This window comes from Jaculus jaculus, chromosome 1 (genome assembly GCF_020740685.1).
Source record: "Jaculus jaculus isolate mJacJac1 chromosome 1, mJacJac1.mat.Y.cur, whole genome shotgun sequence".
Classification (NCBI taxonomy): domain Eukaryota; kingdom Metazoa; phylum Chordata; class Mammalia; order Rodentia; family Dipodidae; genus Jaculus; species Jaculus jaculus.
Window position 1 is genome coordinate 111,059,238 of NC_059102.1, and position 27,281 is coordinate 111,086,518.

The 27,281-nt window shown below is 42.0% G+C and overlaps 1 protein-coding gene across 2 annotated transcripts in view; it reads right to left on the bottom strand.

Moving 5' to 3' along the window:
• Positions 1–27,281, bottom strand: part of Tex10 (testis expressed 10) — a 133,739-nt gene that overhangs the window by 35,276 nt on the left and 71,182 nt on the right. Inside the window, exons 1-5 of one of the 2 annotated variants that reach the window (XM_045157863.1) lie at positions 15,673–15,811; positions 12,507–12,695; positions 10,841–11,553; positions 10,235–10,478; positions 3,322–3,434 (exon numbers count right to left, since the gene is read on the bottom strand). In XM_045157863.1, coding sequence (XP_045013798.1) covers positions 3,322–3,434; positions 10,235–10,478; positions 10,841–11,553; positions 12,507–12,686 — 1,250 coding nt within the window. In that variant the 5' untranslated portion in view covers positions 12,687–12,695; positions 15,673–15,811. Of the gene's footprint in view, positions 1–3,321; positions 3,435–10,234; positions 10,479–10,840; positions 11,554–12,506; positions 12,696–15,672; positions 15,812–27,281 lie in introns of those variants that run through there. The other variant, XM_045157862.1, reaches the window with a different exon arrangement.

Consider the following 27,281-nt stretch of genomic DNA (forward strand, 5'->3'; position numbering starts at 1 on the left):
AGGCTCTCACATGCTTCACTGCTGCTTTTACCAAGCTAGGTGGACCAGTACCACAGCCCCCCCACCCTCACCATGAGCTTCCAGCAGAGCCTCCTATCTCAGTCACCATTCTCATCTATAGCAAGGCTGGAATTTAAAAGGCCTGCCATAAAAGGCTTTTTACCTGGGTGCTGGGATGCTAAACTTAAGTACTCACACTTAGGTGGGCAAAAACTTTTAGCCACTGAGCCATCTGCCCAGCCCCTCAAATAATTATTTTTAAATATGTTATTTGAGAGCAGTAGAGAGAGGCAAATAAAGAGAAAGAGGGAGGAGGGAGAGCATGGATGCACCAGGGCCTCCAGTCACTGCAAACAAACTCTAGACACATGCGCCCAGTTGTACATCTGGCTTACATTGGTTCTGGGGAATCAAACCTGGGTCCTTTGGCCTTGTAGGCTAGCGCCTTAACACTAAGCCATTTCTCTAGCCCTCAATTATTTTTAAAAGAAACTTTCTATCTTCCATAAATAGAAAACAGACCTTTTCTGGTATGTTTTGTAATAAATTTTACATCTCAACTTGCTAAAATTATTCAAAGCTCTAACATACTGGAAGACCCTTCCAACTAGTAAAACTACTCTAGTTAGCAATAAACACAAGTTATTTGTATGCCAAAAGCAGGGCTTATCTGTATCTGTTCCCAGCCTTTATCACTCTAGTTCTACTTATCAGAATAATCACCACATAAATCACTACATGATAAAGGAGTGAGTTCTTACAGACAACTAACGCATTTTTAAAAATAGCAACATCTTGGACTAGGGAACTTGCTACCTAAGCATGAAGACCATGTAAATACTGGGCCGCCTATACTCCCAGCATTCAAGAGGTGGAGATGGGATCCCTGGGGCAAGCCGACTAGGTAGCTAGACTAGCCAAATTGGTAAGCTCTGGGTTCAAGTACACTGCCTCAGTAAATGAAGTAGAGACTAAGTGAGGAAGATACCCAATGTCAACTTCTGACACATGTACTCTTACACATACATACACTGAGAAATAAATTTTTTAAATGCCAAAAGTTTATCCTTTGATGCACACAAAATCATAGAGATGTCTTATAGAAGCAGTATCTACAATAGCCAAAAGGTAAAAACAAACCCAAATAGCTTCTTGTTGAGACAGCAGACAGAAAAGCTACAGAACTGTACTGAGAATGAAAAGCATGGACCTGGGCATGACTGCTTCTGCTCTTCACGGGCCTTGAGGGTTCAGTGGCAGAAGATGGTGGCCCCTCTTTCACAGGTCCAAGCAGAGAGAGAAAAGCAAAGAAGCCTCCACCATCACTTGACAAACAAGCACACTTTAGGAACACAAGCACGACTCGGGCATTTTCCATGTTACTGTGGCACCATCAACACCCTCCATCCCTACAATTCTTCATCCCAAATGGTAGAAGACAGGATAATGGCATTTCCTTCCCAGACCCGTTTTTGCTTCTTACTGCTACCAATGATAACTGCTAAGTCTTTTGCAGGTTATTAGCAAATCATTGGAATAGCCACAGCAGTTCAGATTTGCAGTTTTTCTGGCACAAAACCAAAATTACCAGGCGCTTAAGCCAACATCACAACCTCCTTTGCAGAGTGCTAGAGACCTGGCCTGATATAACCTTCTCTGAGTTTAAGACATGGTGGGCCAGGCATGGTGGCACATACCTCTAATCCCAGTACTTGGAAGGCAGAGGTAGGAAGATCACTGTGAGTTTGAGGACACCTGGAACTACAGAGTGAATTACAGGCCAGCCTGGGCTAGAGTGAAACCCTACCTAAAAAAAAAAAAAAAAAAAAAAAAGACATGACTTAGTAGTTTGAATGAATTCCCCCAAGAGACTCAGGAGTTTTATTAAAGCTTTTTGGATTTCCCGCTACCTGGCTCAAGGTGTGTCACTGAGGGCAGATCTGAATTCCAGCATAAGACATGCGAAAGTGCCTGAGTTGTGCCTGTGTTCCTAAAGTGTGCTTGCTGGGGTGGAGGTGGTGGTGGCTTTTTTGCTTTTCTCTCTCTGCTTATACTGTGTAAGAGGGGCCACCACCTTCTGCCATTATGGGACTTCCCCTGAATCTGTAGGCTACAAATAAATCCCTTCTTCTTCCCATAAGTTGTGCCTGGTTTGGAGGTTCATGCCAACACGAGGCTGACTACAACGCAAAGGAACAAACAGAGTAGCACCCATTTCTTAAGAGGGTCAGAATTTTAGCTCTCCTTCCCTCCTTTTCTTTTTTTCTCAGTTCAGGAAATCTTAGTTGCTTCTTGCAGTTACTATCACTGTTTCCTTTCATTTTTTCTCAGTCTAATACTTAACAGTTCTTCATAGTTGTATTAAATTTTGTTAAGGCAGGTGTGGTGGCAAACGCCTTTAATCCTAGCACTCAGGAGGCAGAGGTAGGAGGATCGCCATGAGTTCAAGGCCACTCTGAGACTACATAGAGAATTCCAAGTCAGCCTGGGTTAGAGTAAAACACTACCTTTAAAAAAAAACTGTTGAAAACCACTAGTGCTTTTTTTTTAAATCACATGACTGAACCAACATACTTGCTTAAGATTTAGAATGAAATCATTAGCAAAGCAGGGAATCTATTTGATTCTCTCTGCCACAATACCCTGTTTACATTAAGTAATCAAAAGTGAATTCTAAACAAATCCTCTGAGCCATGCTCGGGGAATGTCAATGGTTCTCAAGCTAGTCTCTCTCCTTTCACACAGGAAGAACAAATGTCAAGTTACCTTTACTGGGGAAACTACAACTGTTTTCCCTTGTAGCTGCTTGTCAACTTTTATCATATAACTTGTTCTCACTCGAAGCAGACACACTACACACTTTATAGACTTGTTTTGGTTTTTTTTTTTTTAACTCTATCCTCTAATCCATTATCATACCTTTCTGAGTTTTCTCCAGTTATCTCTTTTCCTTCAGGATAATACTAGTTTTATTAACAGTTTCTTCATGTGTAGTAAGAGCATAATTAAACTTGAAGATGCTCACCTAGAATCATGATTTGTAATATACAGCTCTGCCTACATAAAATGCATACCTCAACAATTTTTGTAACTTTCTATTTATGTAATGGGATATATCTATCTAGCACAAAATACTTTGTACAAACATTTTTTTAAAAAGGCCACAAGATACTAGTCCTAAGGCTTACAGTGACTTTTTAAAAATCAGCTATCTGTATTAATTCCATATTCAGAAAGTAACACTTCATACTGTAGAAAGTTCCAGATTAAAGCTATGTTCTAATAATTTCAGGATATATAGTAAAGACATAATCACAATACCTTTTATTTGACTCTTTCCTTCGGTGCTTGGTTATTTCTTTTAAGGCATATGGAAAATGACTCATAAAATGATGCTTGAAATCAATAAGGTAATTCTTTCGAAGCCATGACTCCTATCGAAAGTAAAATTTAAAATTAGAAAACCTACACAAAGAACTATAAAATAACCAATAAAACTGCAAGTAGAAATCTGACAATTTGTCAATATTCAATTATTAATGTTCCATCACAATACTATTCTGCCAGTGATATAAAATGTAAGTAAATTTTAAAACCAGAATAAAACTGAGTATCCAGTTTTTTTGTTCCCAGATTGTTTTGATGAATAACTGCTTTTCTTGCATTCATCTGTTAGGTTAAAAAAAAAGAGTAAATAAGATTTAATAATTCTGAATTCTGAATTTGGACCACTAATGTAGTATTTCTAAGAATTATAAGAAAGTCTTCCATCTCATGTTCTATTTAGGCCATAATGGTATTGACCAACAATTTCCATTATTTCCCATTTAAAGTTTCTAACATTTCCAAAAAGCAATGTACTTTCCTCACGTTTTAGAAGTACTAGTGAATTTATCAATGCCTCTGGCTGTGTTTTCAGTACATTAATTGTACAAAAGCATCTGAGTTTCTCTATACATACTTGTATACATACAAGTATACAGTGTATACTTTGAACAGATTCATCTCTCCATTACTAACTCACCCCCTTCCTTTACCCACTGGCCTCTAGCTCTTCTAATTTTCTACTTTTGTCGTTTTTCACTATGAAATTCACACATGAGAAAAAATGGTATTTGTGTTTCTGAGTATGATTTCTTATGCTTAACATGACAACTCCCAGTTCCATCCACTTTCCTGCAAATGATAATTTCATTCCTTATTGTGGGGGCTGGGAAGATGACTCAGTGCAGGCAATTGATTAAAAAAAAAAAAAAGGCTGCTGGCTTGGGTTTGATTTGACTCTTTCGTATGGTGCTTGGTTATTCCTTTTAAGTCATATGAAAAATGACTCAAAAAATGATGCTTGAAACCAATGAGGTAATTCTTTCAAAGCCATGACTCCTACTTAATTAAAAACTCCCACATAGAGCTAAATGTACAAAGTGGCACATGCACCTGGAGCTCATCTGCTATATGAAGAGGCCTTGGTATGCCTATATTCACTCTTGCTCACACACACTCTTTTTGTTCATAAATAAAAATGTATTTTAGGGCTGGAGAGATGGCTTATCAGTTAAGCACTTGCCTACAAAGCCAAAGGACCTCAGTTCAATTCCTCAGTGCCCACATAAGCCAGATGGCACAAGGTGGTGCATACACCTGGAGTTCATTTGCAGTGGCTGGAAGCCCTGGCGTGCCCATTCTCCCTCCCTTCTCTCTCTCTCTCACTCTGCCTCTTTCCCTCTCTCAAATTATTAAAAATATTATTTTAAAAACATCATAGTGCATTCTCACTTTTCCCCCTGATCTTCTGTTGATGGGCACCTAGGCTTTTCCCTTAAGTTGGCTACTGTGAATAGTACCACAATAATGATGGGGTTGCTAACTTCTCTGTCTACCACATGAAACACTATCTTCCTAATTCCAATTCAGTACTCGATTCTGAGTAATCAACCACAACATTCTGCCAGACCATGAGGTCCAAGGATATAGGACATGATACAAAAGCAGTTGGTCACCTACAGCTTAGTTGTTCCTGCTTAATATTTACTGAATTCTCTTCTTCCTGACACTTAAATGTTTGGATTACTCAGTTATCAGCACTTAAACTGTTTCTGCCTGAGCTTCAGATTCTAAAAACAAAATTCTTGATATTTTCTCTAGAATTTTTAACAGACATCGTAAATATAACATGAATAAAACCAAACTCTACTTACAGTCAGCTCAGGCCACAGCCCTGGCATTATTCTTGATCCCTCTTTCTTTCAAAATGCACACTATCAATGCTGCTGACACTGCCTACTACCACTTACCACTTCAGCCACTGGCTCTCGTTCTACTCTAAACCACCACCCCTTCCTGATCAATTAGTCTCCCTGCTTCTCTTCTTGCCCTAAAAGACAACTCTCTACACAGCATGGACATATCTTTTTAAAAATATAAATCATGCTTAAAAATGTCCCAGCAAACAAGAAATGCAATGGGTGGGAGGGGCTAAAGTTAAATAGGCATAATGCAGATCAAAAGCCTTCAATCAATGTACTTTCACCACACTCAGGTTCAATCTAAATTCTCTATTAGGAACAAGGGCCCTCATGATACAGCCACATCACTCTTTGTCTCCATCATTTTCTACCATTTTCACAGTACCTCACACTTGCACAGGCCTGCTTACCAGTTCTCAAATATGCCAAACTTGTTCTCATGTAAGTCCCTTTATATCTGTTATTCTCTAAACCAAGAATATTATTTTTTAATGTATAATTTTATTTTTGACAACTTCTATTCTTACAGACAATAAACCATAATTCCCTCACCTCCCCCACTTTCCCCTTCACAACTCTACTCTCCATCATATCTCCTCCCTCTCTCCATTAGTCTGTTTTCTATTTTGATGTCACCATCTTTGGTCTTGTGAAGGTATTAGTAGGCACTGCAAGGTCATGGATATAGAGACCGATTTCTGTCTGGACAGTTGCATTGTAAGGAGTCGTACCTTTCTTTTGGCTCTTACATTTGTACTACCACCTCTTCTGCAATGGACCCTGAGCCTTACCAAGAATATTCTTGCTACAGGTCTCAAGACTTGCTGCTTCATTCAGTTACATCTAAACACCTCAGCCTTCACCCAGGATATTTTTCGATAGCCTGACTACTCCACTACCCACTTCGAGGCATGCTCTTTACATCCCGCATTATTTCATCTTTATTACTATGTTTTTCTTATAGTATACCTTGATTTATGATAGAAAGATGTATTTGAGTTTATAGGCTAATACGCAAATATAAATATTGCCAATGCATAATACCAAATAGGGGCTGGAGGGTTGACTTAGCGGTTAAGCGCTTGCCTGTGAAGCCTAAAGACCCTGGTTCGAGGCTCGATTCCCCAGGAGCCACGTTAGCCAAATGCACATGGGGGCTCACGCGTCTGGAATTCATTTGCAGTGGCTCGAGGCCCTGGCATGCTCATTCTCTCTCTCTGTATCTGCCTCTTTCTCTGTCGCTCTCAAATAAATAAATAAAATAAAAACAAAAAAAAAATAACTACCAAATGGATTTAAAACATGTCTTGAAATACTTAAACAAAGTAACTTCATATGTACAGAAGTTATAAGTTTTAACTCTGATGCATTTATTTTACCCCATTAGTTTATTCTGTTCTTTTACTATGTATTCCTACTAGTGACATTCCATATTAGCCTACCGCCAACAACTCCATCATATGGTAAACACCATGAGAACAAGTACCTTTGTACAACTGGATTCTAGAGCACAACAACATTCAATACAGTTTCGTAGTGATGGAACTGTTCTGTATCTGCGTTACCCAGTAACTTGTCATTACGCACGTGTAACTATTGAGCAATTTTAAGTTGTTATTAAGTTAATAAGCCCAATTAATCTTAGAGTAAATGCCTTTAAAAAAAACCGTGACTGCATCTGCATCTGACTGGTCCAAATTCTAATTTTCATGGAAAAGGAGTAATAGGAATAAGACATGGAGAGATGGCTTAATGGTAAAGGTGCTTGCCTGCAAAGCCTAAGGACCCAGATTCAAATCTCCAGGTTCCAGGTAAGCCAGATGCACATGATAACACGTATGTCTAGAAACACACAAAGTAACACAAATGTGCAAGGTTGCACATGTACACGCATCTGGAATTCTACTGCAGTGGCTAGAGGCCCTGGTTCCCCAATTCTATCACTCTCTCACATAAAAAAAAAAAAACTATGAATGTAAGTCACAAATTCTCATAGTGAGTAACTGCAACACTATCCCTTACACTATTAATTCAAGACCATAAAAAATGGATTTAAATGTTAAATTGTATTTACATTTTTACAACTAAGTGTTTTATTTAATTTTATTTTTTGGTTTTCCGAGGTAGGGTCTCAATGTAGCTGAGGCCGACCTGGAATTCATTATGGAGTCTCAGGGTGGCTTTGAACTCTGGCGATCCTCCTACCTCTGCCTCCTGAGTGCTGGGATTAAAGGCGTGCACCACCACGCCTGGCTACAACTAAATATTTGAGGACACAGAGATTATGTCAGAAATAAACAACCTTAGTAAGGATGGGTCTCCTCAATCACCACTGTGAGGTAAAGTGCCTCAACATTCTTTTTGAAGCACGGATAGCTTCACATTATTACAAAAGGTTTTTAAAAACCTGAATCCAAATAAAATGTCTCTTAACTGTGTCAAATACCTGCAAACAAATGCATAAAGCAGTACCAGTAACGCTAACACTACACCTAATCCAGGATGTCCATTTGTCAACAGAAAAATTAGTTACCAAGAGGAAAGTTAAAATTCAGCCTATGATCTGTGATTTGTGCTTTAAAGCTAAGAGATACTATTCGCTTCTTTTCATTATTAAACTGTTTGTAGGCCATCTGGTATTTTTACTATTATCCTACAAATGAAGACAAATAAGGAACAGTAAAATTGTGAAACAAATTAAAACGTCTTTTTAAAATTTTTATTTATTTGAGGGAGGGAAAATGAGAGAGAGAGAGAACACACCTGGGCGCACCAGGGCTTCTAGCCACTGCAAAGGAACTACAGATGTATGTGCCACCTGGTGCTTACATGGGTAGCGGGGAATCGAATGGAGGTCCTTTGGCTTTGCAGACAAGCGCCTTAACCACTAAGCCATCTCTCCAGTCCTAAAATGACTTTTAATTTCACTATGCATGAGTATCATTTTTATAGTTCTTTCTAATCAAGTTATTATGGTTCAGTATAGCAAGGTACTTTTTTATTTATTTGAGGGAGGGAGAGAGAATGGGCACGCCAAGGCCTCTACCCACTACAAACGAACTTGAGATGCATGTGCCACTTTGTGCATCTGACTTTATGTGGGTACTGGGGAATCAAACCTGGGTCATTTGGCTTTTCAGGCAAGTGCCTTTAACCAGTAAGCCACCTCTCCAGTCCATGGCACTTTTAAATATTGTTCTTAGGCTTGAGATGTAGTTCAATTCCCAGCAATATCCCACTCTTTCATGTAAGGTTTTTTTGGTGTTTTGCTGCTGTTGTTGTTTTGAGGTAGGATTTTACTCTCCTCCAGGTGACCAGGAATTCACTATGTAGTCTCAGTGATCCTCCTGCCTCTGCCTCCTGAGTGCTGGGATTAAAAGCATGCGGCACCACACCCGGCTTGTGTAAATTTTATACAGTGTCTCAAGTTTTCTCATCTTTACAGTCTTCATACTTTAAACTTAGTATCCTGTCATCCATAAAAATAAAGTAGTACTTAAATCCTTCCTCAGTGTCACTTAATTGATAGACCACACAAGCTAGCACAATGTATATGCCTATTTTGTGTTTATTCCTAGTAATCTATCCAATACAAATATTACTACAAAGAATTCAGCCAGGCATGGTGGTGCACACCTTTAATCCCATCACTCGGGAGGCAGAGTTAGGAGGACTGCAGTTAGTTCAAGGCCACCCTGAGACTCCATAGTGAATTCCAGGTCAGCCTAGGCTAGAGTGAAACCCTACCTTGAAACACCAAAAAATAAAATAAAATAAAGAATTCATAGTTGGCCGGCATGGTAGTGTATGCCTTTAATCCCAGCACTCAAGAGGCAGAGGTAGGAGGATCATCATGAGTTTGAGGTGAATTCTAGGTCAGCCTGGGCTATAGTGAGACCTTATCTCAAAAAAAAAAAGAAAGAATTCATAGTTGATTCATGTTCCTATGTAAGACTCATACTCAAGAGCCTATATTAAGTATTATTACTTTCATTTTATCTTGTCTTTCAAATGAAAATACAGGTGTTTCTTGACTTAGTAAGTTTTGGTAAACCCACTTTAAATGAGAAATATCTTGCCAAAAAATGCATTTTCATACAACCGACTCAACCCCAGAGTTTTAGCCAATCTTAAATATATTCCACCACTTACATTAGCCTAAAGTTGGAAATAGTACTTGACATAAACCCTGCTTTATAATAAGGAATTGGTTGGCTAACAGTGATAGAATAGTCCTTAAATACCTTAGTACACCTCCATAATGCTTTTCAAAATTATCAAATACTGCTTACCCTTAGTTTTACCTTATGTAGCAGGCTCATCCTAAGCTGCAGCTCAAAATGAAAAGACTGAATAAATAAAAAGGCCTGCCTGCTCAGTTTTGTGTTCATAGGCAACTTCAAGGATTCACATCTGCTGAGCCAAAAGTCCTACAAGAACTCTTCTGTAGAGCAGATGCATCAAGCTTTAAAATAAAGCTCCTGCAGTTGATTGACTGTGTTACCATATTAATCTATCATCAGTTTAACATTACAGCTTGTTCTACCTCATATCTACACCACATAGTGTAGCATGATCTATATACCACATTTACTACAGGTCTTCAGTTGGGTCCTCTGCTGAGATACTTGACAACATTACACAAACTAATAGACTACTAACAAGCAACTTTCTCAATCCTGTTAGAATCATTCCAAATACTCTTGCTTAATCAATCTGGCATAAATTAATACTACTATAAGTTATACCTAACAAAAAACAAATAGCATCAAACAATTTTCTAGATATTTCACTGAAAAAACAATATATTCAGAGATAATAGCCCCATAAAACTGTTTTACAGTTTTGTGCAAAAGAAACAAATTTACCTTTGAACTCTGAGTAATCTTTGGAAAACACATTCTCATTTGATAATAACAGCTAATTTCTAATCTTCCCAATTATAACAAAAGGCTCTACTAACAACAAAGAACCCATTTATTTCTCACCAATGTATGGGTTTCATCCTGTTGTTTAGAGAGTTTCCACAAAAGGGAAATAACGTTAAGGACTTGCTGCATAACCTGCAGAGGCTCCCGCTCCACACTATTTCCAACAGAAGCAGCTAGTTGGGGAGGCACAGCTTCAATCCAGCACTCAATCAGTAATGGAATTATTATTTCAATAAAACCCTTCAGGCTTTCAGTAGATGATAGGCCTTCATCCACAATGCCTACTCCTCCCACTGAGTACCTAATAATAAGGAAAGGTAAGAATAAAAAAAGTTAACGTTTAAAAAAGTGTTTTGTCCTCTGCTTAATTTAAGTATACAGTAAAATGAAGCACTATAAATTGGCAATTACATTGATCAAGACTAGTAAGAAAAATAAAATTCTAAAATCACAAAGCCAACATCAATGTTCACATTTTACTTCCAATTAGGCTTTGCTCCAAGTAAATATTTTCAAATGACTCCTTGCAGCAGGAGTCATCAAATAAACTCATCATGAAAACTAAGAAAGACAAGTTCATATCTTCCCACCATTAGCCATTAATGGTCAGCAGTCAGAATTCAATACAGGAAAACTGAGTGTGGACATAACTGAAATCCTTACCGTAGCCTGAACTGTGAACTGACATTTGGCTGTGAACCCCCATTTTCATAAACCTGGATGTGTTGCTGGTCGTTGGCATGATCCTTCCAGTTGATAAAAATGGAGTTGCTAGTGGCATGGGGATTTTCTTTTTGTTCCTGAAGTCCTTCACTTTCTCTCAACCTACTGGATCCATCTGCCAAGGCCTGAAGGAATTTACCCAGTCTCACTAAGACTTTCAGCCTCCATTGCTGAGAAGTGAGTCTCCGATTAGGATTTACAGAAAGTATCCAGGATTGGGATCTGTCTCTATTTATCAGTCCTTTGGACAGCTGCTGATGAGAAATGAGTTCTACAAAATTCTTAAGCAATATACTGCTACGGCCAGTAATTAGAGCTGGGTAATGTTCCAGCAGAGTGTCCAAAACTTTTAAAGAGTCCTCCTGAATTCCTTCCGTAATGTGAGTCATGGCACTAGAGAGATGGGCACTTACCAAAGGAAAAAATGGAGAAATTTGTTCAGCTCGTATTTTGGGGGCCAGGAATTGAAGAAGCTGAACTGCTGCTAATCGTACATTAGCATCTTTATCTGTAAACACAGCAGTCACTTCACTTAATATGTTTGAAAGGTGTGCATCAATTATAAATGGGTACTGAGACAAAAGGTCTTTTAGTCCAAGAAGAGCACTTTGTTTAACCCCAGCATTGTAATGATGCATCTGTGACAGCAAATCCTGTAAATAAAAATAGATTTTTGGGTGTAAACATGCCTATCCATTACATAATCACTTTAAAATAAACATTGTATCTAAACTTCGCTAATCAGCTCAAGTCCCTGTGTAAAATGCATCAGTAAGCATTTTTCAAATGTTATACAGCTTTTCCTAAGATCAGAAACATTATCTTTAAAATATTTTACCTTGAAAACATTACATAGTTTTCAGTTTCAACTAAAAAAAAAAAAAAACATATACAGGTCGACACTGTATGATTTAAAGTGATAGCAATCAACATCATCATTTGATGCAGACCTACTAGGTACTAACCATAAGGGTTAGTGAAGTTATGCATTCCTAACTTAATAGGCCTTTTCTGTCTATTACATGGTTTTTCACAAGTGGTGTGTCTTATTCAGAGAATACTATCTGACAATTTCATTCCCCAAATTATATCTCATAATACATAAGCAAATGTTTAAAAATCTAAAAGAATGTGAAATACAAAACACTTCTGATCTCAAGCATTTCAGAGGAGGGATACTCAACCTACAGCATGAACCAATAATAAATGATGTGCTACATGAGTTCAAAAGCAAGCATTATAGGATCCTATCTTAATCAGCTACAGAAAAAGCTGGAAACTATCCAACAAAAATTTGATATACCATACAAAACAATGTGAATACAAGAATTATTTCCAAATTAATGCATACATGTATATATGAAGTAATTTGAGTATACTAAAGAAAAATCACTATGGAGTTTAGTTCAGCAAACCTTTCTGGAAGGGTAAGACAACTAAGATCATATGTAGGCAAAATATGAGACCAAACATCATCTATCAATAAACCCCTTGATCCTGAGGCAAATCATTTACTCTTAAACAGCTACAACTCTGTAAACAAACTAGCATTCTACATAATTTCAAAGAAAAGTCTTATTTTCACAAAACAAGATTTACAGCTTACCTTTATGTTAAGTTTTCTATTGTTTGTTGGAAGTGTTCTATCCTCTTTAAGTTGTTCTGGCAAATGTATAGCCTTTGTTTTAAAATTTGTAGCAGTAGCATTTTCTAGCCTGGGCTTCTTTTTACCGACTCTTAATTTTACTTTTTGAAAATCATCTTGGCGTTTCCTTTTTTTGGTCATTCTTCAATACTGTATTGGAAAGAATTAATTTTTTTAAAAATGGGTAAAACAAGGCTAAGTGATGTATATAAAAACATTGCTTTCCTTTTTAAAGAAAAAAAAGTATTAGTTTCCAACACTCACAATACTCTAACATCTCAAGGAGAACCAAGAATTATGGTTAACAGTGGCTATTATGCCAGAGGAACAAAATATTAGATGGCCAATACCACCGAGACACATAAAAACATCAGCTTGGTTGAGACACATTGTAAAGGTGTCATTGTCAATGAAGCAATCTTGTTCCTGGTTTTCAAGGTTTTTTGGGCCCTAAACATTGTGTCTAACACACAACACAGAAGCAATGAGAAATGTTTTTTTCTTTCTGTGTTAGACAGCAGCAGACACATAAAGATACATCATCTATCTGCTGCGAAGCTCGCAGCCTTTGGAGGACCCGAAAGACGCTTTAGCAAAAACAAAGCTTAAAAAATGTTATTACTTGATACAGTTTGGTAACAATTAGGGAAAGTTTCACAGATAAAAGCTAGGTGCTTAAAAACAGACAGGATTTAGGAACATAGCACAGAGTAGAAGACATTTCTTTAGCTTCAGGAAAGCAAGGTGAAGCTCAAGTGGAGCAAGAGCCTGTGAGGACAGAAATGAAGGCAGGCACACACAGAAGTTGAGGCCAGCTATAAAGAGAAAACAGAACCACCCCCCCCCCCCCCCCCCCCCCCGTCAAGATAAAAAGCAGCATAAAAGAGAAATAACAGACTACTGGCCACTGTTTAGAATACAGAACTCAGGATAACCAAGCCACTGTGCACTTTCCTACTCCACCACATTCTTTCAACTAACAGCCCCACTAAAGATTTCTGGTCTATGTGCCTCCTACCCCAGGCCTAGGCTACTAGTTTTGATAAGACCTGTATTTCTACCCTATCCAATTGTCTCTAGCGTGTCTACTCTTTAATCTGGTCTTCACAGCTCTGACCAAGGATCCATCAGGAGCAGCTGTTCTTCCCATATCCTTACCATGACACATTAAGTCCTTTGAAATATGGTCCTACTCATCCTCTGCGACTCTCTTTCCCAAAGGTTAACCTCCAATTTAAGATTTAAATAATGGCCGGTGCAAAACTAAACTGCTCAAGTTTCAGCCCCAAGCACAAAGAATCAAAAGCCAAATTCACTTGATTGTACCTCAGGTACCTGGACTAGGAGCTGGCTACACAGCACAATAAGAGCCAATTCCAAAACCAAGCAGTGACAAGTGCTTCTAATCCCAAGTACACTGAAGGCTGAGGCAGAAAGGCAGCTTGAGCCCAGGAACTTGAGATAGCCTGGGCAACATAGCAAAATGCCATCTCAATTTAAAAAAAAAAAAAAAAAGCTATTTCTAGTACCAGTATGATACGACTCTTCCCCAAACTCTGCCAATGAATAGCAGTACTTAAGCACTGTGCCTCAGTTTCTGCTTACAGGAAAGATGGAGGTAATAGCTAGACTTCACAGTTCTTATCAGACAGATTAAAGAAGCAAATGATTCATGACTGTCACTCGTAGAATTCTGTACGGCATGACTATATAAACATGCTAAAGCACAAACACGCATGTTACAGTCTCAGGAGCAATACATACCATGCAAAATAGAAACATTGTGTACATTTTGTGAGGCATTCAAGCCTCACAAAACCAAGCAAGGCCAATGGTACTAACCCCATTTAATCATGTGGCTCAAAAAGGTTTGTAACTCGGGTTATTCTGAGATCCATTGTGACTAAGTTGCACAATCAGCATTGTTAGAGACAATGACTTAATGTGAAGTAAGACAGAGGCAAAATGCCTTGCTCTTATTCCCAATCTCGAGTTTTCATTCAACCTACAACTCTAGTTACCCCTACAAGGCCTCAAAAGAAAAGTCCTTGATACACACCTGGCCTCTTCTAATGCAAAACTAGTTTTCATTAAGCAAGCACACTTTGTGAGCTTTTCCTACTTTTGCCACTCGTGTTACCAGAGATGAAAGTTAGCACAGAACATTAATCCTGGGACACGCCCACACCCGGCTTCGTCCAACCTCTTTGATTCCTGATGGGTCTCCTGTCAAGCCCTACTGCCCATTAGGCTGCCAAATAAACTACATATCCCTAAATTGATGAAAATCTCAATAGTGTTTCCCATACAAACCAGGAACATTATGAAGACTAATTGTCCTTCACCGTCTGTTAAATCTGAAAAATAATTACAGAACAGAAGAAGCATTTTCTATTTGGAACTTTTCAAGTTCTATTTGCACTGGCCATTATTTTTACTGAAAGATTTCCACAGCACAGCAAGCCAGTTCTACGAAGCCCCTTTTCCACTCGTAGGCTTTGAGCACAGGGAGCAGTGCCAGCCTCAGTGACGGAGCTCTCCCGACATCGGTGCTCTTGTGGCGGGTCTCAAATCATCCTAGCACCGAAGCTCGCCCAGTCCTTCCGCAGGTCTTACAGCCAACGCCGGCGTATTAAGGTTTCAGCTGCACGAAAGCCAACCAACCCGTCGGCCGGCCAGCCAACCACTACGATGACCTCCCCGCGTTTCCGACATCTCCCGCCACCCTAGCAAACCCGGGAGCGAGCAAGCACACGGCAGGTGGCCTTCGATGATTCTCACGACTTCCTTCCCAGTCCCCGGGGGCCAGGGGGTGGCGGGCTAGGAACCACGCCGGGGCCGGGGCCGGGGCCGGGGCCGGGTCTGCAGGGTGGCGGCGGGCCCGGGAGGGCAGCGCGGCGGCGGCAGGGCCTGTGGGGCGCCGCAGCCCGGGGGAACCCCGCGGACGAGCCCACTCGGGGAAGCGGGGCCATGCACCCGGGCCCGCCACCCTCGCAGGCCCGCGGGCGCCGGGGCAGCGCGCTCCGCCCGCCCCCGCCCGGCCTGGGCGCCGCCGCCGACCCCGCAGCGCCCGCCAGTCCCCGGCCGCCCGGGCCGCGCGCGGACCCCAAGGGCGGCGGCCGCTCACCGGGGAGCCCGGCCGGGACCGGGACGCAGAGGCGACGAGGAAGAGGGCGAGCACGAGCGCGCGGGGCGACGTCCCCCGCTCCCCGAGCGCGTTTTCAAATCGCCTCGTCCTCACGCGGCCGCGTCTCCTTCCGCCGCCCGGAACCAGAGACCCTCCCCCGCCGCGCCGCGCTCACGTGACCGCGGCCCGTCGCCGTGCGCAGCCGGGAGGCGGGCTCAGCAGCGGGCGGACCCCGCCCCCGGGGAGGGGCCGAGCCCGGAGCCCGGAGCCCGGAGCCCGGAGCCCGGAGCCCGCAGCTTCCGCAGCTCCCGCAGCCCGCAGCCCCCGCGCCGGGGCGGGACGCGGGCGGAAGGCCGTGCACCCGCACAAAGCAGGATGGCCGGGAATACCTGTCCAGGGACCTCCCTGACCTGCGTCTCGGAGGGTGTCGCCCAGGTTGGCACTGGAGGAGAGCTTGCCACTTCTATTCATGGAGCTCGATTCTTCGGACCTGGAGCTACATCTGCAGATTAAACTGAATTGAGGAAAGAAAGTTTGGTTCCCCAGCGATAACCTTTCAGGGAACAGTAACCTGAGCTAAGGCGGAGTAGGTAAGAATTTCTTAAAACAGTTGCAAAATGTGCCTAGCTGTTGGAACCTGGAAATCTGAGGTTACGATTTTTCTTGCTACAGTATTTTTTTTTTTTTCAGCATAAAAGTCCTACTGGAAATCTTACCATAGGATTTTCCCTAATACAGTATTTTTCAGTATATGATTCCTACTATTCATATTAAGTGGTCTCAAAGAAGTTAAGAGAGCCAGGTGTGGTGGTGCATGCCTTTAATCCCAGCACTCTGGAGGCAGAGGTAGGAAGATCGCCATGAGTTCGAGGCCACCCTGAGAATACACAGTGAATTCCAGGTTAGCCTGAGCAAGAGTGAAACCCTACTTCGAAAAACAAAATAATAATAATTTAAGAGAGACAAAATGCCTAGAAAGGCAATGAGAAGGGAAGAAGAAAGAGCCTTTGAAAAACTCTGTCTGAACATTGGCTTAGTGGCATGGGAGAAAAAGCAGCCCCAGGTATTGAGTGCTAACTTGATTCTTTTTGTTGTTGTTGTTTTTATAATATTTTGCAAGAAGAGAGGATGAGAGGGCATGCCAGGGCTTCCAGTGACTGCAGAAGAACTCCATATGTATGCACCACTTTATACTTTTCAGGCAAATGCCTTTGCCACTGAGACATCTCTCCAACCCCTCAAGTTTTTAAAGCATCCCAGATAGAAGACTGGTTAAAACCTCAATATACAGGACAGAGCTAAAGCAATGATGCCTAAATCGGGTAGAATACAGCACTGGAACTAAGACCACGTATGTTTAGTGATCATGAATAAAGAGGTAGCCCCAAAAGTCCACCACAGCCCCCATCGTCACTACTTGCCTGGATCCATCATACATGGAAGCATGTGGCACTCATGATATATGATTTCAAACTGTGAAAGTGAACAAAGAGGAAAGGTGTTTTGCTGCCAATCATGTCCCCTGAACTCCAGGATACTAACAGGTTAATTAAAACTTCCATCAGCTTTCCAACATGCATACATCTCAAGGTCAACATGGTCCAAAACCCAATTCTTGACATCCCACCTGAAATCTCTTCACTTTCTTCATTTCAGATAACAATTCCATCCTGCCAGTGACTCAAGCCAGAACTCTGAGGGATTTGATCTGGCTTCTTTCTTTGACATTTAATTTCTAATCTATGAAGAGATTATGTAGACTATCATCAAGCACATGCTGACTTCCACTATTATCACCAGCTAACTTTGTGATTCATACCTCCTCCTGAGTACTGCAAAAAAAAGCCTGGGAACAAGTCTCGGCCATCATTGGCTCCATTCCTCCTACAATCCAGCATTAGCAGAGTAGCAGTGTGATTATTAAAACTCTAAGTCAGATCAGGTCACTGTTTTGCCTCAAACTCTGTGGTGGTTCCCCATATCATCAGCAGCAAGGGCTAGGACCTTCCTAAGGGCCACAGGGACTACTGCATTCTGACAGACCTTAGCCTGTAAACACTCCTTAGTTTCCCTTTTTTTCACACTGCTCCAGCCAGTCATTTGTTTGCTCTCCAGAAACACATGAGACATGCACCTACCTGCTTTTATACCTTTCCTTTAGCTTTTCTGTCTGCCCAAAACACACTTCCCAATAAATGCACTGGACTAGCTCCTTTCCCTTGAGGTCTCTCAAGTATACCTAGCCTGACCATCTCAGTTAAAATCACAACCTGCCTTGTGCTAGAAATAGCAATTTCCCTTTTTTGCTCTACAGTTAAAAAAAAAAAAAAAAATTAGGGGCTGAAGAGATGGTATAGCAGTTAAGGTACCTGCCTGCAAAGCCCAAAGACCCAGGTTCAATTGCCCAGGACCCACATAAGCCAGATGCACAAGGTGGCACATGCATCTAGAGTTCATTAGCAGCAGCTGAAAGCCCTGGCACACCCAGTCTCTCTCTCTCTCTCTCTCTCTCTCTCTCTCTCTCTCTCTCTCTCTCTCAAGTAAATAAATAAATAAATTTAACAAAAAGACTCTTTAAAAATTTAAAATCTTGACCATGTATGGTGGCACACGCCTTTAATCCCAGCACTTGGGAGGCAGAGGTAGGATCACCATGAGTTCAAGGCCACCCTGAGACTACATAGTGAGTTCCAGGCCAGCCTAGGCTAGAGTGACACCCTACCTCGAAAAAATAAAAGAAAGAAAGAAATAGAACTTATTACCTTCTAATATACTATGTGATTTACTTACTGAACATTTCTCTTCTACCTGCCACTAAAATGTAAGGTCCACATGATACCTATGTTTTATTCTCTGTATATTCCAGATTCCTAAAGAAGTCTTTGGAATATAGTAGGCCCTTGAAAAAGTAGCTAGGACACGCCTGCTACTTAATAGTCCTCAGCAACAGTAACCCTTATTGTTGCCCTACTTTGCTGCAGGGCAGAGGTTACAAACTTAGCCAAGTAAGCAGACCTGGTGGATATGATGCTGACACAAGTACTCATGGCATGGATAAAGGAAGCACCCCCTCTTCCACAATAACCATCTTTTACCTTGAAGGAATGCAGACCTTTTCACTTTCTTCTTTTTTAATTTAATTTAACTTAATTTTGGTTTTTAAATCTTTCCACTTTCCAGCAAGATCAGAAATCCAAAACTGTTTATCAGAAGTCCAATCTCCCCATCATAATGCTCAACTTCAACACAGAGCCAAAACAATGAAGCCAGTCATCCATGGACAAACACCTCTGAAACCATGAGCCAGAATAAATATTTCCTCCTCTAAGTTGTGTTTCTTAGCTATTTGGTAACTTTGATAAAACTTGTTTGCCATAGTCAGCTCCACACTGAGGGTATGAACTTCTAAACGGACACTGTTTAGGGGAAGAAGAGTTTATTTGAAGCTGACAGATCCAAAGGGAAGTTCCAGCAGTGGTGGAAGAAGCTGGCTCCCTCTCACGGACCCAAGCAGAGAGACACAGTCAAACCGCCAGCACCACAAGCAAGCACAAAGGAACCCAACAGCTAACATCAGGGAACTGGCAGTCATCAGCAGGACCCAGGCAGAGCTCAGACTGCTCTGCATAACTTTGGGCTGGAAATCATATCCACCCCCAATGACACTTTAGGTCTGGACCCCAGGATCCACCAACAGTGGCATCTCCTCCAGCCAGGTTGCCAGAAAACCAAGTTTACAAGCTCTTATAAAATATATGGTACTTAATAGGTTGGTATTGTATATATGTAACTACCGTGATTGAGACGGGGAGGTAACATGATAGAGAATGGAATTTCAAAGGGGAAAGTGCGGGGAGGGAGGGAGGGTATTGCCATGGGATATTTTTTATAATCATGGAAAATGTTAATAAAAATTGTGAAAAGAAAAAAAAATCTATGAGGTGGCAACAGTGGACACTGCAAGCCTTATATTTGGGCAGCCAGGCCAGATGAGCCAACGGGTGCAATAGTGGCACGTCTGTCATGGTGGAAACCAACTGCCCTCTAATTGGACTGGAGGCCCGCTCCATGGAAGGGAATACACCCCTGATACTGAAAACCTACAACAGGGGTAGTCATGAGCCCTAGGGGTGTAATGTCTGGCTAAATGTATATACTATGCTTACCAAACTGCCCAGTAAGCTCTTCTCTTAGTGTTCATACCCATATATTAATGCTACTCTCACTTTTGGTAGAGAATCTTCTCTTTTCAGATGGCAGTGACCTTGGGATGACTCAGAAGGCATCATGGTGCTAGAAAGAAGTGACAGGAATTCTCAGTACTGCAATATCTGTATCACACCTTCCAAGGCTCAGAGTCTAGTGCAGAAGAGGTGGCGGAAAGAATGTAAGAGCCAAATGAAGGGCAGGACTCCTTACAACGTGGTCCCCTAGACATATCCATGACCTCACAGTGCCTGACACTACCTACACAAGGCCATCATAATAGGAGGAAAAGATGATGACATTGAAGTAAAAGAGAGACTGATTGAGAGGGGCGGGGATATGATGGAGAATGGAGTTTCAAAGGGGAAAGGGGAGAGGGAGTGTATGACCATGGGATATTTTTTATAATCATGGAAGTTGTTAATAAAAAAATGAAAAAAAATATATGAGTTGGGCTGGAGAGATGGCTTAGCTGTTAAGGTGTTTGCCTGCAAAGCTAAAGGATCCTGGTTTGACTCTCTAAGATCCACATAAGCCAGATGCACAAGGGGGCGCATGCATCTGGAGTTCATTTGCAGTGGCTGGAAGGCCTGATTTGCCTATTCTTTTTGTCTCTCTCTATCTGCCCCTCTCTATCTCTCTCTCTCTCTCTCTCTCTCTCTCTCTATATATATATATATATATATATACATATATATATATCTCACTTGCTCTCTCAAAATGGATAAATAAAACTTTTTTAAAAAACTTTAAAGAAATATGAGACTTCCGGTTAAGATGGCGGCGTAGGTACCACGCCAAAGCTGCCTAGGGGGGAAAAGACCAAAAAAACTCAGCAAAATACACACTTTTACTAAAAAGTGAGGTGTATAGGAAATTGAGGCGGCAGCGAAGAAGTAGAAGAGTTATAGAGCATCCAGAGTGTGCACAGGCGGGAAAAGCGGCTCCGGCAGCTCAGCCAACTGCCGCAGCCACGGCGCAGCAGAAAGCCACCAGACTCTCGGCTCGAGCCGCAGGGAAAGCCAGGTGCGGGATTTTCCCCTCACACCACGCTCTCCGCAACTCGGAAAACGTGAGGGGAGAGCGGCAGCGAGCAGCGGAGGAGAAGACTGCGAGGTAGAAGAACACGTGGAGCAGCGAGAGATCCAGAGCAGACGTGGCTCCCTCCCCTCCCCCAACGCCTGAACCCAGCTCCAGCGAACACAGCAGCGGCCCGGGACCCGGCCACGCCAACTTGGGCTGACAGCGGGACCCAAGCAGGAGCAGAGTTCAGCAGCAACTTCAGCGGCTCCAGCACCGGTACCAGCGGCCCTAGCAGCAGCGGACCCAGGAGCGGTAGCGGCGGCAATCCCGCAGCAGCGGCTTCGGGGGGGAGCAGCGGCGGTGGACATGGCAGCGGCAGCTTCAGCAGCGGTGGTGGCTCCGGTGGTGGCAGCTACAGCAGCAGCAGAGGCAGCAGCAGCGACTCGGTTTGCCCCGTAGGAAAAGCAAGTGCCCAGCTCCAGAAATCAGAACAGCAGCCCGACAACCCAGGCAGCAACTTGACTAAGACCAAAATCACCCAAGGTAACTGGGATTGCACCAGGGAAGGGTCTCACTTGGTCACAAGCTGACTTGGATCCCTCAACAGACCAGAAATCTAAACCTCTTTGTTGATAGAGGATCTGGTCATTATAATAACTACTCTTGCATACATACTCGGGGCTGTTTTTGATTGAATGTGTACAGTGTTTAGTTAAATTTTAGAATCTACCTGTATTTTATTCCACTCAGCCTGCTTGAATACTCCTAAAGCAGGGAAACTCAACCCATAAGAACATCTTTGTAGATACTCTGAGAGTCTTAAGAGCCACACCTAATACCTTAAGGTCCTACCCTGAAAATATATTACATCAAATCAATTGATACAGCTAAGAATACACAGCTAGCTAGAAAATCCAAGCATTAACTTAATCCAAGATGCAAAAATATATACATTATAACACAAGAAACACTAAAAAGCAAGACGATATAAATCCACCTAAAAGTATTAATGCATCAGAAATGTCCTCCAGTGAGAAAGAGTTAGAGGAAATGCCTGAGAAAGAGTTCAAAAGAATAATTATAAATATGTTCAAAGAGGTCAAAGAACACATGAAAACAATCAAAGAAGAAATCAGGGACTTCCGGTTAAGATGGCGGCGTAGGTACCATGCAAAAGCAGCCTAGGGGGGAAAAAGACCAAAAAAACTCAGCAAAATACACGCTTTTACTAAAAAGTGAGGTGTATAGGAAATTGAGGCGGCAGTGGAGAAGTAGAAGAGTTATAGAGCATCCAGAGCCCGCACAGGCGGGATAAGCGGCTCCAGCGGCTCAGGCAGCTCGGCCAAACGCCGCAGCCGTGGCGCAGCAGAAAACCGCCAGACCAGCTCGAGCCGCAGGAAAAGCCAGGTGCGGGATTTTCCCCTCACACCGCACTCTCCGCAACTCGGGAAACGTGAGGGGAGAGCGGCAGTGAGCAGGGGAGGAGAAGACCGCGAAGTAGAACACGTGGAGCAGTGAGACAACCAGAGCAGCCGCGGCTCCCTCCCCTCCCCCACCGCCTGAGCCCAGCTCCAGCGAACACAGCAGCTGCCCGGGACCCGGCCACGCCAACTTGGGCTGACAGCGGGACCCAAGCAGGAGCAGAGTTCGGCAGCAACTTCAGCGGCTCCAGCACCGGTACCAGCGGCCCCAGCAGCAGCGGACCCAGGAGCGGCAGCGGCGGCAGATCCCGCAGCAGCGGCTTCGGGGGGAGCAGCGGCGGTGGTCACGGCAGCGGCAGCTTCAGCAGTGGTGGTGGCTCCAGTTGCTCAGGCAATAAAACCACAGATTAACCACTGGGACCTAATGAAATTACAAAGATTTTGCACCGCAAAGGACACAGTGAAAAAAGCAAAGAGGCAACCTACAGAATGGGAAAAAAATCTTCGCCAGCTATATATCTGATAGAGGATTAATATCTAGGATATACAAAGAACTCAAAAAGTTAAATAATAAGGAATCAAACAAGCCAATCAAAAAATGGGCTATGGAGCTAAATAGAGAGTTCTCAAAGGAAGAAATACGAATGGCATATAAGCATCTTAAAAAATGTTCTACGTCACTAGTCATCAGGGAAATGCAGATTAAAACTACATTGAGATTCCATCTCACTCCTGTCAGATTGGCCACCATCATGAAAACAAATGATCATAAATGTTGGCGGGGATGTGGAAAAAAAGGAACCCTTCTGCACTGCTGGTGGGAATGCAATCTGGTCCAGCCATTGTGGAAAACAGTGTGGAGGTTCCTAAAGCAGCTAGAGATTGATCTACCATATGACCCAGCTATAGCGCTCCTAGGCATATATCCAAAGGACTCATCTCATTTCCTTAGAAGTACATGCTCAACCATGTTTATTGCTGCTCAATTTATAATAGCTGGGAAATGGAACCAGCCTAGATGTCCCTCAACAGATGAGTGGATAATGAAGATGTGGCACATTTATACAATGGAGTTCTACTCAGCGGTAAAGAAAAATGAAGTTATGAAATTTGCTGAAAAATGGATGGACCTGGAAAGGATTATACTAAGTGAGGTAACCCAGGCCCAGAAAGCCAAGCGCCACATGTTCTCTCTCATATGTGGATCCTAGCTACAGATGACTGGGCTTCTGCGTGAGAATGAAAATACTTAGTAGCAGAGGCCAGTAAGTTGAAAAGGAGACATAAAGGGTGGAGAAAGGAAGGGAGGAGGGTACTTAATAGGTTGATGTTGTATATATGTAATTACAATGATTGTAATGGGGAGGTAATATGATGGAGAATGGAATTTCAAATGGGAAAGTGTGGGGGTGGGGAGGGAGGGAATTACCATGGGATATATTTTATAATCATGGAAAATGTTAATAAAAATTTAAAAAAAAAAAAAAAAGAAGGAAATCCTTCCGCTAGAGTGAGCTCTTCAGAGTGGGTGGCTCTCCCAGAGGGAAGCTTTTTTTTTTTTTTTTTTTTTTTAAATTTTTTATTTATTTATTTGAGAGTGACAGACACAGAGAGAAAGACAGATAGAGGGAGAGAGAGAGAGTGGGCGCGCCAGGGCTTCCAGCCTCTGCAAACGAACTCCAGACGCGTGCGCCCCCTTGTGCATCTGGCTAACGTGGGACCTGGGGAACTGAGCCTCGAACCGGGGTCCTTAGGCTTCACAGGCAAGCGCTTAACCGCTAAGCCATCTCTCCAGCCCCAGAGGGAAGCTTTATGTTAGGAAGCTCTGGGAAAAAGAGCCCCTTCTCACAGCCTGGCTGCCTGTGCTGCTTATTGGTGTATGCCTTTACTCATACCTGCATCTGTCCTGTCTGGTTACCCTTGTCAGCATTGGAACCAAGTTTCCTCAGCCTTCCAGCGTGGACCAAAGACCTGTGGCTCTCCAGAAAGCCTCCAGGCCTTCAGTGCTGGATCGGAACTGCTGAGGCATCCAGCCATGTGGACTAAGCAACTACAGGGACCCTTGACTCTCAAGCCTGCAGACTGCTATTGTTGGGCTGCTATAAACTAATCCAACAACTTCCCTTTTTAATGAAATTCATTTGAAAAAACAAAAACAAAAATTCTGAATGTAAGCCGCCATGGCCCTATAACTCTTGTTCTATGTATGCCTGCAAAACTAGCATCATATGGATGATGCCAAATTTTGTTGCCAGCTTGAACATTAACTTGATTCCCTTGGACCATCGCTACAATGTCCTCAGAGTGGTTCATGCCTGAACACTTCCCTAGGTGACCCTGTGTGAGCAGGGTACTATGAATCTCTCTCCTCAAAAGAAAGTTTTTCTAATGAGTCTACAATTTTATACCCTGGAGTCTGAGATGGGTGCAGTCTGGCCAGCTTCTGAGATGCACTGGAAGCATCTTTTCTGTTGTCCCTGTATAAAGTGCTTGGATTCTCTTCAAAGGCATGGATTTCCTTAATCCCCGTGCCTCTGTTCCTGTACTTTCAATTTGCTCCTTTTCCTGGCCAGACTGCATGCTTTTCATCCTTCTACTGTGCTTTTTGTTCCCAAATCTCACTGTACATCTGGCTAAAAGCAGGCGCAATAACCAGGCCACAGCCTGAATGCTATGATATCTTGAAATTCCCTTTACCAAACTAATTAGTTTGTCATGCTGAAGCTCAGCCTCACATAGTTTCAAAACACAAGAAAAATGTAAGCAAATTCTTTGCCAGACTATAAAATGAATAGCCTTTAGTCCAATCTCTATAGAGTCCTTGTTTCCATCTGAAATTTTATTTTCCAAATTTCTGTTGGCCTTCTGAGCTCCTACGAGAGTGTCCCATTAAGCTCTGCTTACAGCATTGTAGGGTTTGTCTGGTCTATATCACCAAACACTTTCTTTTATTTTTATTTTTTATTTTTTGTCTTTTATTTTTTCTAAGTAGGGTCTCATTCTAGTCCAGGCTGACCTGAAATTCACTGTGTAGTCTCAGGGTGGCCTTGAACTCAAGGTGATCGTTGTACCTCTGCCTCGGCTGGGAGTAAAGGCATGTACTGCCACACTCAGCTTCAAACACTTTCTTAAAAAAAAAAAAAAAAAACAAGAGAGAAAGTTTTATTTATTTGAGAAAGACACAGAGAGAGAGAGACATAAAGTATGGGTGCACTATGCTGCAAGCAAACACCAGACACATGTGTTACTTTATACTTCTGGCTTTCTATGGGTTCTGAGAAATCAAACCATGTGCCTTCAACGTCTGAACCATCTCTCCTGACCACATGCTTTCAAATACACACCATAAATCTGTTCCAAAGGCCTATGAACCATATTGTTAGGTTCTATCACAGCAATGATCCTATTTCTTTTTTTCTTTTTTAATTATTTATTTATTTATTTGAGAGCGACAGACACAGAGAGAAAGACAGATAGAGGGAGAGAGAGAAAATGGGCACGCCAGGGCTTCCAGCCTCTGCAAACGAACTCCAGACGCGTGTGCCCCCTTGTGCATCTGGCTAACGTGGGACCTGGGGAACCAAGCCTCGAACCGGGGTCCTTAGGCTTCACAGGCAAGTGCTTAACTGCTACGCCATCTCTCCAGCCCGATCCTATTTCTTTTACCAACTTTCTGTATTAGTTAATGTTTATATAATATTTGACATATGTAACTTATGAAAACAAAAAGAACTTCTTTGGCTCACAGTTTCAGAGAGTTCAATCCATCATGTTGAAGAAGGCATGAAGCACCTCAAATTATGATGGAGAGGAAGCAGAAGGAAAGGGAAGTGTCAGCACTCAGATGGCTGTCTCCTTTTTCCCCATTTATTATATCTGGACCCCAGGATGTTGCTCTTCTTCCTCAGTTAATTCTCTGTGATTATGCCTTCACAGACGTGCCCTGAGGTGTGCCTCACCAATATCCTAGGTGATTATAACCAGTAAGTGTGACAATAAAGGTTAACCATTACATGAATCTATACCGCATTTTCTTTACTCGTCAATTTCATGATGAGAACTTGGGCCCATAACTTGGCTATTGTGAATACTCAAACAGGTACCTTTCTTAAGACAATAAGCCAGATATTTTTGAGTTGAAGGAAGACCTTACTATTATAGTCACCTTATCTTAAAGCAACAATGATTCTTCAGTCCTTCTTCCTCCTCTGTAGTCATCCATGACTCAAGATATGTATATACATATATATATACATATATATATATATGTATGTATACACACACACACATACATACATATATATATATATATATATATATATATCTCCAAGCATCCCAAGCTTTGCAAGATAACCATTAAATTTATGGAGAACACAGGGTACAAGTGTTAAATGAATCCAACCATCTATTCAGGACAACTTTTTTTCATTTACACAGTAGGGAAAAGTAATTGTATTGTACAAAGTATATTGCATAAGAAATATGATAACAGTGTTTAAAATGGTTTTCTCTAAGTTACATCTAACAAGCTGCATATAATGAATGACAACAATGCCAGAGACAGGCCACTACTAGTCTCTGTAATACAATTTGAAATTGTGCAACCTAAAGAAAATTTTTTTCATTTTTTTAAAAAATATTTTTATTTACAAATGGCAATGGTACCATAAAACTCTACATCCTAAAAGACAGACTAAATGGTTGAACCTTCATCAGGTCATTAGAGAGAACACCTGAATCACAGGGCCCTGGAGAAGGTATGATGAAGACTAACCTTAATCTCTTGGGTTTTTTTCTCTCCCTCTCTCTCTCTTCTCTCCCTTCTCTCTCTTTTCTCTATCTCTTTGATATTACCTATCTTTTTCTTCCTTCTTTTCCTTGGTGCTGGCCCATAACTCCCAGTACCAGCACATGGTTAATATCCACAATGAGCTGTTGATAAGAGAGACCTACAAGGTT